Raw genomic sequence first — 16,336 nt, 5'->3', positions numbered from 1 at the left:
GATAATAATACTTTTGGTCTATGAGACCTTTTTTCCTCAGTGCATAATTTACATTTTACGGTTACATGTTAAAGGTCACACAAGTATTTTCATTTTGCATGATGGCTCATTGTGGCAAGCAGGACGGGGCCGAGAGCCGTGGGAACGGAGCGAGGCCGGTGGCGCAAGTGTTAATGAGTGTTACCTGCATGCCACACTGGTCTGGAGTCCCACGGAGGAGCTCTGGAAGACAGTGGACTATGTGGGACTCCAGACCAGTGAGGAGCATAGGTGACAAGATCACGTGGCGGTAATATCAAACAGGTTTGAAAATACAGCAGCGTTTGTGACTACTCGAGACAGGCTCAGATTACGTCGCTGACCTGCTAATACTTAACAAGCATCAGCAACTGCAATGAGTACCGATTTGGCCGTGACCTGGAGGTTTTGACACAGAAAAATCCAGCCAAAAAAAGCGTGAGTATGTCTTAAGACTAGATGATGACAAGATGATGACAAGATGACACATGCTCTCTCTACACTGTGGAAGTGCCACCGATGATCTGAAAACACTGACAAACAAGTAAGCTGGAGTTTAGCAATTTCGACTGAGATATTCTGCTCAAATGAAAGTGTAATAGATCCAGTCTGTGTTCCTTCATAAGCCACTTGCGCTGTTTGCTGTGATTAAATCTGCAATTAAACCTTCTCAGTGATGAACTGTAATAAATCCAAACATGGATCTTGACTATAAACATGGATCTTGACTATACACAACCTCTCTGTGACAATAAAAGTTTTTTTTTTTTTTTTTTTTTTTTTTGTAGAAATACATTAATGTAATTTGGAATTATTGGAATTACTGGAATAAAAAAAATAGCTGACAAAATTAACATTAGAGCGCAATAATTCTGACTAAAATATATTTCACATCCAAAAGTGCATTTCTTCCCCAATTAAAACAGCATCTACTAGTACAAAGTATATGTTGCAGCCGAGTCCCATCTGAATTTTTAGTCCCGTCTGAATGTTCCATCTCAGTAATCATTACAGACAATGTCAGTAAAGATTACAGCAACTTTTACCTTCTGTATAAAGGTCCGGAAAAATTATCCCAGGTAAAAATCCAGTGTGAATAGACCAGCTGTAAATATGTACGTACATTTTCAGTCATTTCCTTTTTAAAAGTAGTTTTCTGCAGTTTTTCAACTATGGAAGGCGCTTTAAGAAGCATTTAGTTGAGTTCTATGCGGTGGGACAAGTCTAGCAAACCTCAAGTGTTTTCCGCATACCGTTCAGATCAAAAAGAAGGTCGAAAGCACTTATTGGAGGAACAAAACTTCTTTTAGCTTTAGTTAAGTGCCTATTACCAACAGAATCCAATCAGAATTTAATTAATTTAATTATAATATAATTTAATATAATTTATTTAATTATAATAATATAATAATGATATCAAGGAGCAACGTAATACGCACATGACGACAGGGAGGGGGACAGCAGTGCGTAAATCGAGTTACCCCTCCCACTTCTGGTAGTTTTACATTTGCCACTTGTCTGCCACCTGATGTCACCTGATGGAGTTTGGGTTCCTTGCCGCTGTCGCCTTTGACTTGCTTAGTTGGGGACACTTGACATTTGACTTGACATTTGATATTCAACAGCGCTTTGATCTGCCTGCATTGACACTATTCTTTTAAGAGCTGCTGTGCAGCCAAATAATGTACCAGTTATCAATGTAAAGCTGCTTTGACACAATCTACATTGTAAAAAGCGCTATATAAATAAAGGTGACTTGACTTGACTTGACTGAGATTTCTTATCCCGTGCAAATTGGCCATTAATATTACAGACGTCTTGTGGTAAAATTACATTACTCCATCTACCATTGTAAAACTAATCCCTTCCAAATAGGGCTTTAGACTAATTTCCCCCCTCTCTCAAGTAGTCTGCCATTGTCCTCTTCCACAACAGTTCCAGAATCTTTAATTACTCTTTGTTGTTACCATGTTGTTTCTAGTCAATTCAGGCCCTTGTTTTGATGACAGTAACTGATAGTCCTGCTTGTGAGTTTAGGATTGATGCGTGTGGCTTGTTTGACACTCACTTCCTGGGTCTGCTTGCGCAGACGAAAAAAGAGTGGAAATCAATGCTCTGTGTTTACGAGGGAGCCAGCGTACTGTAATCGGGCCTAGTTGAGCTGTACTGTACGAGCTAGAGAGTCTGCCGCTGCTGAGAGTCTAAACAGAGTGAGGAAACATTCACACTCTCCCGCAGAGACAACAGACCATCCTTACACAGCTGAACAGCATGACAAAACCAAAGATAGGTGGAACAAAGTAAAAACTAGGACACTACTTGAAATACAGCTCTGTTGCATTCATTTACTGTGAGAGATGTTCCATCGCCAGCAACAGCTGGAAAGTAATAACCAGGCCCAGACAGAATCTCTTTTAATTCATTTATTTACTAAATGAATTAAAATTAATTCATTAATAATTTGCATTTTTGCTGATTTTTATGTATTTATTTATTTATTTATTAGGGTAAATCAGCTACATTTGTGAAAAGAATCTACAGTAAACATGGTAAAATGTGTTAAATGACAGTTTACTGCATTCTATTTGGTAGCTTAAATGATCCAAGTTATTTAATATTTTAATACAGTTTTAATATTTGATTACATTTTTAATTAAAAAAAAAAAAAACTAAGAATAAGAATAACTATTTATTTAAACAGTGGCTACTATACATTCCTATTTGTAGCTGAAAGCTAAAATAATTCACAATATTTAATATTTTAATTATTTATACAATTTTAATATTTGATTACATTTTTAATTAAAAAAGCAAAGAATAACTGTTTTTAAACAGCAGTTAGAGTACTACATTCTTACTGGTTGCTGAAAGCTAAAATAATCCACAATATTTAATATTTTGGTAACACTTTATTTTACAGTATCATTGATACATATGTTACATGTAGTTCCTATTGTAATAAATATAAATTATGCATAATTACATGTAACTAACCCTAAACCAAACCAAACCCTAAACCAATAGTAAGTACATGTAGTTACTTAATATTACTCAGTACTTAAATGTATAATTACAGTGTAACAAAAATACCTTAAAATAAAGTGTAACCAATTATTAATACAAATTTAATATTTGCCTTACATTTTTAACTAAAAATAACAAAGAATAACTATTTTTAAACAGCGATTAGAGTATTAAATTCTTATTGGTGTCTGAAAGCTAAAATATCTAGCATATTTTAGATTTTTATTTTAATAATAATACAATTTTGATATTTCAAAGAATATGTTTAAGTCTGCAAATCATGGGTAACCTGCAGAGTTTTGTGGGCCTGGAAATAACCTTTTTCAAACTTTTTGGACTTTTTTTTTTTTTTTTTCTCAAAGCTTGTACATGTAGGTTAAGTTTTTTTTCCTCTTTTGTTTCAGCAGTAACAGCACTTGGGCAAAAATAGCATATCTGGTACTACTTGAAATGCCTCACAGATTGAACAAGGAAGAACAAGATGGTGAGAACATGAATACTGTCACAGAAACACTAAGGAGGCACTCACGTAAGAAGTACTCTGAGGCATCTGCTTCATAATCTGTGTCTTCTGGAAAGTGATCTATCTGCTTACACAATCCTTTGAAGTTTCCTGTAACAGAGAAACATAGTTTCAGAGTTAGGTTTGTGAATTCAAACGCCACATTTCCACATTCTTCTTAACGGCATTTTGTATGACTTTATGCTTATTCAGAGGGCACCGAGGGACACGGATGAACGTTTAGACCCAGCGCACATGCGCTCAGGTTGGGCTCGGCTACTCAAGCGAGCCCGGGGATGCGGTCGGAAGCAGAGGCCTGTCGCGAGGCCACTCCAGCAGCAGGCGGCGGCTTGTAAACAAGGGCAGCACAGCTGGTGAAGACCTGGAGCTGCTCCAACCGCTGTGCTATGGGAAGCTCATCTGCTAATGTTCATTCATTAGGTGTGCTAGCAGAACCTGACATGCTAGTGCCCAGGTTCAGACACTTCTTGGCCTGCTCAGTGAGGAACCTGCAGCCCTCCGCCGCTGCTCTGGCCCGTAGCGTATAACAGGTCAGTCAAGGTGAACTGGAGATGTAGGCCTGCAAACAGCAGCGATTACCGCAGCCTTTGATGTGTGTGGACATAAACAACGGGCACAGCACCAGGAGCGCAGTGCCAAGCTTATGAAGTTGTTCATCCAACCCCCCCACCCCCCGTTACCTCCCCACTCTCCCTCCTTCATCTCCCACTCTCTCTTTTCCGTCCTCCCATGTGTTTCTCTAATGATTTAATCAGTTTTTTTCTTCTTCTTCATGGTGCCAGGTGTTGCTGGGGATATTTTGGCTGGGAGGCAGAACATTAGTGGCATGCTTGTGGAGATGAGATGAGAGTAGAGGCCTATCAAAGACGCTTTCATGTAGGAGACAGATTTACATTAGTCTCTCTACTCCATACAGTCTGTTCTGCTAGGCTTTCAGGTCGAGAAGAAAGATAACAGGCGAGCAGTACCTTCTGCTTTCACAGGGTTAGTCTATTAGGGTTTTTTTTTTTGGCTGTCATTATTGGTTTTCGTTTTGGTTTCAAGATGACAGCTTTTGCTTTAAGAAAATAGAATAATACATTTTATAAGAATACTTAGAGGTGAAGTGTGTAATTTCTGTGCCACTAGTGTCACCAAACGGCAATCATAATGACTGTTGTCAAATCAAGCAGGTCTGTAATACCTGGAGAAAGCTATTCGTTAGCATTCGCATTTTTCTCAGTGGCTGCTTGGCTGGAGCTGAAAATGCATGATTTAAAATCCGCAAAACAATTGTGTCCAGAAGCGAGTGGGCGTGAGCAATCACTCGAGTTGTAAAATGTCATGTGACTAATCACTCGAGAACTGAAAAATAAGTATTCCAATTGGCTGATGGCACCACAAGGTCTCAAACCTGAGCGACTATCCTGAGTTGATGAGAAAGGTAACAGATAGGGAAAAATATGATTTTTTTTTTGTTTTTGTTTTTTAAGAGTCCTTCAGAAAGAATCGTTCACTGATAAAATAATAAAATAATAGTTTTGTTTTGTTTTCTCACACACACACACACACACACACACACACACACACACACACACACACACACACACACACACACACACACACACAAAACAACAACAACAACATTATTTTGTCAGAATACTTCTGAATAGCACTCAATTACAGAATGATGGCATTATACCAGTGGTCCCACCATTTTGACTCAAAAGCCCCTTAATTTCCAAAACAATCTTTTAAGGCCATATACAATAATATAAGACATGTCCTCCAGTTTTTCTGCTATAATTATGAGAAAGAAACTGAAAAACAATTAGAAACCATAGTTATTATTTTTTAATTAATTAATTTAATGTAATAATTTAGTTTTAATTTTTAAGTTAGGTTCTTTTAATGTATTAATAGTACTATTCATATTAATTGCATTAATAATAATGTATTTATTTGAATAATTGGGGCCCATGGAAGTTTGCTGAGGCCTCCCTTCATCCCAGCATTTTTTCTTTTTTTTTTTTTGAAGGATTAAGGCCCGTTCACAGCTCGTCAATAACTATAGATATAGAAAGACAGTTCACTCCTATTAATTAAGAATGGGAGATAATGCAATGTGCAATATGGTGGAACACGTCCCGCCTTCTAAGTAAAAGAGCCAATCGCTGATTGATAAAGTCATGGCGTCACTGCAGCTGCCGTTAGAAGATCATGTTCCCATAGAAACCTGAGACTCACCCTGGGTCTGCACATGCACATTGGCTCGTTTAGCCTGAAAAATAAGCTTTTTTTAATGCTATTTTTTGCATAAATAATAACATCTATGGGATAGTTCATGTCAGATTTTGTTGCTGATTTGAAATATGTTATTTAATTGTAAGTTTGTTAAGCAGTCTTTCAGATTTCAGGATTCCCCCATTCAAAGAGATAGAACTTGGTCTTGGATGCCTGAAATAGCTGCCCGGAGGCATTGCAAATATGGCCGACAAGTGAACAGACTTTCCTTGAAAGGAACTTTGAGCCCGTTCACACCAAGAACGATAACAATAATGATAACGATAAAGATATAGTTCTAAAAAACATTCTAAAAGAATAGCAGAGTCCACACCACAGCTATGACGATAACAGCACAGAGGAACAATATCATTGGAATCACTTTCAGAATTATTTTTTCCAGTTGATGAATGATAAAAACAATGACAGCCAATCAGAATCTATCCTGCTTTAAAGATCTCGAGCATTTAAAGCGCTTATAATAAAAAAAACTTTATCGTCCACTGATGTGTACGCTAATATAGTTATCTTTATATTTACATTTACCGTTCTTGTTATGAACAAGACTTTAGAGTAGTAAAGGGTTAGTTCGCCTAAAAATTAAAATTATTTCATTCTGTTACTCCTTCTCATGTCGATCGAAGCCTAAATGATTTTCTATTTTTGTCCATAGAGTGAAAGTCAGTGGGACTTTTCTGGACCCCACTTTCATTGCCAAAAAAACAAACAAACAAACAAACAAAAACCAGACATTTTTAAAATATCTATTTAACATGACATGATGGTGAGTAAATGATGACAGAATTATCTTTTTTTCCCGATGAACTATCCCTTTAAGTTTTGTCTTTGGGTTCTAAATGAAAAAGGCTGAAAAGGTTTGCTGATAGATTTTATAGCAGTAGCAGCATCTTTACACTGTTGGATATGTCAGTTATTGCATTTTATGCTGCTCAAAGCCATTTGAGGTTGACTTTAATGCAATAAATGAATAACAAGAAAGCTCAAATATAACTAATGGCATTATGGTCAGATTGATTCAGAGGTTTTGTCAGGGGTTCTGTGGGAAACCAGACAAATACTCAATGTTTATATTCGACACCTCTTAATCATCCGAGGATCAGATATGCAATTGCTGAGTGTGTATGTTTGTGTATTTGTGATGTTCATTGCTCTGCTTCACCTTCCTGTGCTTTGGCTCACAATCAAACATTGCACATTGATTTCTATCAGTGAGCTCTGCGGCAATTAGCTGGAGCAGGGGTGGGAGAGGAGAGAGAGAGAGAAAGAGAGAGAGAGAGAAAGAGAGAGAGAGAAGGTAAAGATGAAAGGGAAGAGCAGAACAAAGTAGAAGGAAGAACTGAACAAAGATTACAAACATAGAATCAAAGGGAAAAGGTGGTATCCTCGAGGTAAAACAGAGAATAAGATAAAGTGCGTATTGATACTGTAAACAGTACAAATGTCCTCATGTCTGAAATCTTAAGCACTTTAGGTTCTTTATGTGTCCAAATATATGTAGTTATATTGTTCAAGTATCTTTAAATTCCGTACCTTTAAAATCAGGTGAGGAACATTAAAATATGACCATTTTAAAGTATTTTCATCTTTTCTGCTTCAGCACATAATATCTTTTACAAATGTATAATGACAAATGTGTAAATTTAATGAAATAGGTTTGCCATTTTTGCATGTGGAATTTTAGCTTAAAAAATGCTAAACACATGCCAGCCAGAGTGCAACTGACCCTTCGCCAGGAGTTTGATTGACAAGCGATCTAACCATAACGCCGAATCCGCCATTTTGTCCGACAAAGATTAACCTCGGTGGACTTGAACTTGAAAAATGGTGTGTATTTACGTCTTTCCGCGTTTTAAACAACATTCCTTCTCATGTTCATTCATGTTTATTTGATGCTTTAAATTAACTAGTAGGAAGAGATGATCGGTTCACAAGCCGCTTGAGCTGATACGTTACAGCAATCTGTCACGACACATTAAAGAGCTGCAAAACGGTATTTATTGTTCGAATTTCTTAAAAAAATGACACAATTTGAAAGCTGGGACTTTGTTTAATATCATAAATAACCTGCTCTGTTTTGTCTGTCGACGTGTTGTCAGCGTCCTCTTTTCTCCGTGATGTATTTTTCACTGCTTGTGGCGTGACAGCGCCATGGCTTGTCGGACAAAGCAACAGTAACTAAGGGGGGCGGGTCTTTGCGAAGGGTCAATTGCTACATGTTCTGAAAATGTGTTTTATTTAAGTTATTGTGTTTAAATTAGGCTCATTAAAGACTGCTCCTTTACAAAAATAAATCAATAAATAAGTTTCCCTTTCAGACATAAAATTTACGAGAGATCCAAGTCCAAAACGGAGCGCGCGAAATGAAGTGTCCTTGCGAGCTCCAGGGTCCCCCAACCCGTTCCCCCCAGCCCGGGGGGATGGCCTGTTCCCAGGCAAGGTGTCGAGTGCAGAAGCGTCAAAATGAGCCCATCTGGGTTGTATGAAGAGGAGGGCTTCGGGATAGCTCCCTCTTCCCCTGACCCCCTGATCTAGGGGGCTTGTTTGACGTGGCCAGGGCCGAATTCGATGTGTGGTCCTGGGCGTCACGCAAGAGTTTCTACACAGATAATGCAACATGATTTACTAAGGTTTGCGGTAGTCAATTTACTGGTATTTGCACCATTATTAAACACCCAAAAAAGCATGTATTAACCAATTTTGCACTTGACATGACTGTGATAGTTGCTTTTTCAAAGTTCAGGGCCTCATTTATAACTGTTGCGTAAGCACAAAACATGCCCTGAAATAGGCGTCCGCCACTTCCTACGCAAAAGATGGGATTTATAAAAAACAAACTTGACTGGAAAATTTGCATACCAGCATGCAAACTCTGACCCATGCGTATGAACTCTTTTATTAGAGTGAGAAAAGTAATGAAGTAAACAGAATGATTTTAAACTCTATTTTCATATACACATTTACATTAATACTGCTGGATTCGGTGGTCGAACGGTCCACTGTCCAGTTTGAATAGGTTCAGTGATAAAAGCTTACTGTACAACCACAGCTGCATGGAGCTGTTGATGTTGTGTGAAGGCATCTTTAAACAATTATGAAAAATAACACTGTATTTGAAAGACACAACTTGAAGAAAACTGTAAGATTTGCATGTTTCCTTTTTAAAATACTTTGTCAGTGACGTGCCAAGTCAAACAATTGTATTTACACTGGAATAAAAAGAAGGTCTATCTGTTTCCACTAAAAATACCCTATAAACATCCTATAAGATATGTTCACCTTATCAGTAAAACTGCATGAATTTGATTTGATTTAAATTGTTTACAATTAAAATACTATTTGTCCAGTGAATCAGCTCTTTTCTAAAAACTTTAGCCTATCTGATTTTGTTTTTATCGATATTTTGATATATTTATTCTAAAACATAACAAGGATATTGGATGATTTTTAGCAATATGTGTATGGCACAAATGGCATTTATAGTCCGTATCTAATATTTTCCAATGTCTTGTAGCCTACCTTTGACGGTGTTGTCACATGGGTAGGAATATGCATGGAAATTATATGCAGATGGGGTGGAGATGCGCGTACGCACATCTTCCGCTAACTGGGATTTATAAAGGGATTTTTGCCCAGGTTCTGGCGCATATTTTTATAATCTGAAAACTTGTGTGTACGCAGAGTCTTGTGCATATGTACACTTTTAGGATGAAATCTACAGAAAGTTTTATAAATGGGGCCCCTGGAACTTTTGGGGGTGGGATTTGAGCAATGAACATACTGATTGGTTGAGTTCACACAGCATTTTGATTGGTTGACTCCATGCAGCATTTTTTTTTAACCACCACAAAAAGTCTCTTGCGGTGCGTGCAGTACGAGTTGTTTGCTATTTGAATCAACAATGTAGTTTAAAAAATACGACCGATGGACCAGCGATGAGGTTCAGGCTTCATTAAGCTTATATGCAGAGGACAAAATCCAAAAAGAACTGGAAAGTCGCACGTAGTCCTACGTCACCGGACTAATATGCCTAAGCTTCACGGCACTTTAGACCGTGATGGAAATGCAGACAGCAACAGGTCTGGGGGAAAAAAGGTTCCTGGGAATTTCGGTGGAAAAGCGGATATTAGCATTGCTTGTTTGCGACCCTACGCTAAATTTGCACTGCTCTTGAAGATTGTGTTGGTCATAATGGAAATGAGCTGCTGGGTCTGTATTCTTTAATTGGCACATTGTTAGTAGATCGCCCGCAGAACTTTCCACTTCCATCTGCGCTTTTATGAGACTGCAGTCTCACACTAATTTGCCATTTAGTAAATATGGCCCTATATTTCCTATTTGGCTGGTGCAATTACTGTTGTATAATTGTTGTGAACATATCAAAAGATGGAAATGAGTCACCTAACTCTTAACTCCCCTAACTCCTCATTGTAAAATGACAGAACCTTACTTTTCTAAGCCTATAGCTTCCATACCAGCGCCCATCAAACAGAGAACAGTCATGCTTGTGTGTGTATCTCAAAGACTTCATGAAGACTTCATAAAATGATACTGACATTACAGTCATGAATTAAATGACCTTCCAGTATCGAGGGTTAAAGAAGTCCATGATCTGCATCGCTGATATAGGGACAGAGTCCGTCTTATTCAATCACTGTAATGGCGGAGAAGGGTCGTCGTACCCATCCCGTCCGTGATGTGTAGATGAGCTATGCATTGCCCTCCTGCTTCAATTCCTCATAAAGCATGCAATTATCATTATGCTTAAAGGAAGGGGGTCAGGGATGAAGGGGAGAAAGAGAGAATGAGAGAGAAAGGGAGAGGGACTGGTAGGGAAGGAAGACAGCAAATTTATGAGTGCTTGTGCGGCAGAAACCCCCGGTCAGCCCACGCACCAGGCTTTCCCAGTCGCCATCAGTCGATGAACCTCCATCTCTTGTGTTCTCCATTTCCTTGCCTTTTCTCTCTGTTCATGTCAGTGGATATTCGGTTTCCATAGACACTGCTTGAGAACTGAGGCTGCTTAGGTACATTCACATGTATGTGGGTGTTTCTTCAACTACATGCACTTCTGTGTCACAGAGGTGGGTTTTTATTAAAATAACAGGTTTCTTATGAAGGTAACTTTAGCATGCATTTGCTACTTGTCAACTGTCTTATATTATTTCTTTTACTCTTGTCTCAGACCTACAATTTCAGCCTTGCAATATTTGTTATGGAAATTCATATTTTATCATTTAAATGAGACATCATTTTTATATTTTAATGTTTATATATATATATATATATATATTTTTTTTTTTTTGTATTTTTTTTTTTGTGAAAATTATTTGATCCTGCCTGTCTGTCTTGTTTGATAAAAATGATTTTATCATTATGTATCAGTGAATCCTTGCCACCACGACTAATAATTTTGACCCAGTAAAGTTTTTTTCTTTCTACTGTACTAATTTGTGAGAGGAAATAATATGGGATGTGGTGAATGTGTGAATAAAAGAACAATAATATTTTTGAATGCAATATTTTTTTATTGTGTAGGATTTCCAATCAAGCTGTAATTTTGCCAAATTTTGTTGATTATTGATTTTATTTTTGAGATGCATGAAATTTTACCTGTGAAATTAGTCTTAGCTTGATAAAGAGTCTGCCAGCTTAATATAAGTTTTTTTGGAGAATGCTATATTGAATTATTTTTTTTTTTTTAGAAGAATTATGAAAATGGTAGTTAGTGGACAAATTAAACTAAACAAATGAGAGTGCAAGTGTTCACACACAGCACCAAAAGTGCCCACACACACACACACACACACACACACACACACACACACACACACACACACACACACACACACACACACACAAATTGGATGTGGAAAAATATCAACCCTGTTTTTGAGAGATTTTACTAATGAATACAGTTGTTGTTGAGACGTGAAGTTAATTCCAGCACACTCTCCCTACAGCAATGTTTTCTTACTGTGCTCAAGCCACTGGGGCCTTTATGCACCTTCCCCCTAGTCTTCTCTCATCCGTCTCTCTGAGTAAGTGCTGGATTGTAAAGCTGTGCTGCGTGGGATTTACTGCTGGTTAAAAGTGGGACAATTTCTCCCTGCTGAAACTCCTCACTATTCATCTCTTTACTTTTTCCTCCCCCCTTTCTCTCAGTTATGTTAATTTAATTCAGAACAAGCCCTGAGTTCAGTTCGGTTCAAAATGAAGGTCTATATATTGCTTAAAAATATATTAATTGCTAACATGAGCATTGTGTGTTTGTGTTTTAGGTGTTAGTTAGATCCACAATCTGTTATGCTTCCTAACTATTGTAACTAACAAGATATATATAAGCTTATATATATATATATATATATATATATATATATATATTTATGGCCGTATGGAACTTGTTTAATATGGTCTAACTAGTCTCCCATCCAGGCCAAACTGGTGTTAATCTGGTCTGGTCTCCCAACCTTGCCAAATTACTATTTAGCATGTTTAGCTCGCCCTTAACATGACCAGACTAACTAGGGTTATTTCGATGGTCCACTTTAGACATTCTATTAACTTTAAGTAACTTTGCAACTACAGTACGTCAACTAACTCTCATTAAAGTATTAGTTGACTGTTAGTAGACTGTTAAGTTAGGGTTAGGTGTTAGGGTTCGGGTTAGTAGAATAATTTGACATGTATTTGCAATGTCAGTAGAGTGTCTGTTGAGGGACCATCCAAATGAAGTGTTAGCAGATATTGAAGACATGATCTACTAATACTCCGATGACTGGTCGTTGATGTGTAGGTGTCTAAAGAATGTCTAAAGTGGACTACCAAAATAAAGTGTTACCGGTGTTGGTCCACCATTCAGATATATTTCTCTACAAGCTTATCCAAGGAAGACATCTTTGGTCAACCAGCATCATCAGAAACAGCACAAGTTTTGCCACATGTCGGACCAGCACTAACCAGCATAAACCAGGTTTAAGCTGGTCTTTTCAGCAGGATGTCTACTGAAAACATCAACTCAGTAACTATACGTATAGCTCAGTATCTGTCCTCTCTCTTTTGTCCTCATTGTTTCATTCTCCCTTTTTAGTCCTTTCAGCTTCTTAGAGATGAATGACCATAGAAAAACCACAAAGCTCATTGCCCAACGATGGCAGATTACTGCATGGAAAAAATGTGATTTTTACTTTAATTGTAATCTTTATCTTCCCATGCTTTTCCCTTCCGCACAATTTCCATTCAGTGTGAAAGATTACAGAGGGATTATTAAAGATAATTGGGAGCATTCTCCTACAATCCTCCTCCCTTCTCATCTCCACCCTTCATGCGGCTCATTAGATATCTGAAGTCGCCTTCCCTATTAAGACAGTGTCACTATGCAGCCCTTCTCAGTCACAGTGTGTGTGCATGTATGCGTTAATGGTTGAAAAACAATAAGTGACCCTTTTCACAGCTCCTTTTCTCTCTTGCTGCTGCTATCATAGACCAAGGATATTGACATTTTCCCTCGCATGTCACCGACCCCTCTGTGGCCATTGTCCTATCATCGTCTGCTCGACTAAAGACAGGCATGCAGAAGAGCCGCCCACATGCTGCTCCCCTCTAACAGTGATGTCATCTCTTCAGCTCAAGAGAAAATCAATGCCGTTGCCCACACAGATAAAGACAGAGCTGAAGAGGGTTCGTGTGTGTATGTATTTGATGTATTTGTGTGTGTGAGTGTGTGTAGGGGGTGTCAATCAGCTCAGTTCAGCTCGGTGGAGGAGTAGGCCAGATTTTTTGTTTTTTCTGTGAGAGGGAAAGCTTGGCTTTTTCACCGGACTCCGCCCCATCTCATCTTTTTTACTGGCCTGCTGCAGGTGGGTGTAATAGTTTCAAAAAGTTTACCAGCAGCCTCATGAGCTATGCATTATTAGTCTGAGTTTCCATGGTTACAATTTAGGCCTATCAGATGGTTATATCAAGTAGCAATCTAAACCTATAGCTTAAGAAAAAAACAGCTTACAGCTTCCTAAAATGTCCAAGATGCAGTAGCTTACACCAGAAATGTATTTTTCAGTTTGAAAATATATTTCATTTAAACCTTCAAGTGAAAAAGTATATTACAAAGTGTACTCAAAGCAGTGCAAAAAAAAAAAAAAAAAGCCTTAAAATACATTTTTGGGTAAATGCAAACTGTATTTTTACAGTATGTTTTGCACAATATAAATATATATATATATAGTATTTTCTCATAAAACATAATTTTGCCTTTACCCAAGGAGGGTATCTTGAAACTTGAAATGTATTTTCTCGCCACTTTAAGTACTTTGCAATATCTTTTTTCACTTTTCAAACTAAAAATATATTTCTGTTGTAAGCTTTATAGGCCATCCTAAGCTGGTGTAAGCTGTTCTTTATATAAATGACTGAAAATATGAGGAAATATACTTTTAAATATTATATAGAATATGGTCATGCAGAATAAGGCATTAATGTCTGCTTTATAAATACTTATAAACAGCCAGTATCCCAGTAATATGCAAGCTAATAAGCAGCTAGTTAATATTGAGAATTGGACCCTAAACTACAGTGTTACCAAATATTTTCATGTAAAATATTAAAATATATTAGCAATATAAATATTTAAAATAGCCATTTTTGTATGTTGTGAAATATATTTACAAATACTTCTGAACATATACTGTATATTGTCACGGGAGGTTGCAGGCAAACAGACGCAGACGATGAGTAAAGTTCCAACAATGGGTTTTAATAATAATATTCCTTGACAGGCAAACAGGCAGGCACCACACACTAAACATAACGGTGATCGGACAGAGAATGAACGTGAGGGGCCAACTTATACAGAAAGTGCATATGTATATATATATATATATATATATATACACACAGTGCTCAGCGTAAATGAGTACACCCCCTTTGAAAAGCAACATTTTAAACAATATCTCAATGAACACAAAAACAATTTCCAAAATGTTGACAAGACTAAGTTTTATATAACATCTGTTTAACTTATAACATGAAAGTAAGGTTAATAATATAACTTGGAGAACAAAATTTTCAGTTTTACTCAAATTAGGGTGATGCAAAAATTAGTACACCCCACTGAAAGTCTCTGGAGCACAGCTAAATTTTAGACTACAAATGTCTAATTTAACAAGAATTCAACCACAGGTGAGTCTTAATTACTCATTACACAGTTGTCTAGCAGACAGTTGACTATAAAAGGGTGTTAAAACCCCTTCCCATTTCATGCTGTCAGCAATGGCACCACATGGAAGAGAAATGTCACAAGACCTGAGAAAGAAAATAATTTCTTTACACCAGAAAGGTGAAGGCTACAAGAAGATCAGCAAAGCTTTACTTATCAGTCAGAATACTTTAGAAAAAGTGGTACAAAAATTTAAAAAGGATGGAACTGCAACCATCTCACAGAGACATCCAGGTCGTCCACGTCGACAGGAGCATCTTCCGATGAGAAGGGTTGAAGAAAATCGGCATGCAAGTTCACTGCAGTTATCTAAAGAAGTAGAAAGCCAAACTGGGGTGACCATTTCCCGTGACACAATACGGCGTACACTGCAGAGGAATGGCATGCATGGGTACCGTCCACGAAAGAAGCCTCTCCTAAAGCCCAGGCACAAAAAAGCCCGCCTAGAGTTTGCCAGGGCCCATGCTGACAAAGATGAAGACTACTGGGACTCTATACTCTGGAGTAATGAGACCAAGATAAATGTTTTCGGAACTGATGGCTTCAAAACTGTATGGTGTCGCAAAGGTGAGGAATACAAAGAAAAATGCATGGTGCCTACAGTGAAACATGGTGGTGGCAGTGTCCTTATGTGGGGCTGCATGAGTGCTGCTGGTGTCGGGGAGCTGCATTTCTTTGATGGCATCATGAATTCACAGATGTACTGCTCTATACTGATAGAGAAGATGCTACCATCACTCCGTGCCCTTGGTCGTCGTGCACTATTCCAACATGACAATGATCCTAAACACATTTCTGAAGAAGAACAGGGTGAAAGTGATTCAGTGGCCAAGTATGTCTCCTGATCTGAACCCAATCGAACACCTATGGGGAATTCTGAAGAGACAAGTTGAGCATTACTCTTCATCCAGCATCCAGTCTCTAAAAGAGGTCATTCTTGAAGAATGGAAAAAGATAGATGTTGCAAAATGTCGCCAACTTGTTCATTCCATGCCTAGAAGACTTGGTGCTGTCATTAAAAATCATGGAGGCCATACAAAGTACTAGATGTAGTAGTTTTTGTTGTGGGGTGTACTCATTTCTGCATCACCCTAATTTGAGTAAAACTGAAAAATATGTAATCTAAGTTATATTATTAACCTTACTTTCATGTTATAAGTTAAACATATGTTATATTAAACTTAATCTTGTCAACATTTTGGAAATTGTTTTTGTGTTCATTTACGCTGAGCACTATATATATATATATATATATATGTATGTATATGGAGCTTGTT

The 16,336-nt window shown here is 37.6% G+C and overlaps 1 protein-coding gene across 1 annotated transcript in view; it reads right to left on the bottom strand.

The window, feature by feature from the left end:
• cacng2a (calcium channel, voltage-dependent, gamma subunit 2a) overlaps positions 1 to 16,336 on the bottom strand; it is a 91,610-nt gene that overhangs the window by 28,964 nt on the left and 46,310 nt on the right. The window contains exon 2 of the mRNA XM_051888602.1: positions 3,572 to 3,655. Coding sequence (XP_051744562.1) covers positions 3,572 to 3,655 — 84 coding nt within the window. The remainder of the gene's footprint in view (positions 1 to 3,571; positions 3,656 to 16,336) is intronic.

The sequence above is a fragment of the Ctenopharyngodon idella genome, chromosome 3 (genome assembly GCF_019924925.1).
Source record: "Ctenopharyngodon idella isolate HZGC_01 chromosome 3, HZGC01, whole genome shotgun sequence".
NCBI lineage: Eukaryota > Metazoa > Chordata > Actinopteri > Cypriniformes > Xenocyprididae > Ctenopharyngodon > Ctenopharyngodon idella.
The sequence above is the reverse complement of the archived record's forward strand: the minus strand, read 5'-3'. Positions and strand labels throughout refer to the sequence as shown.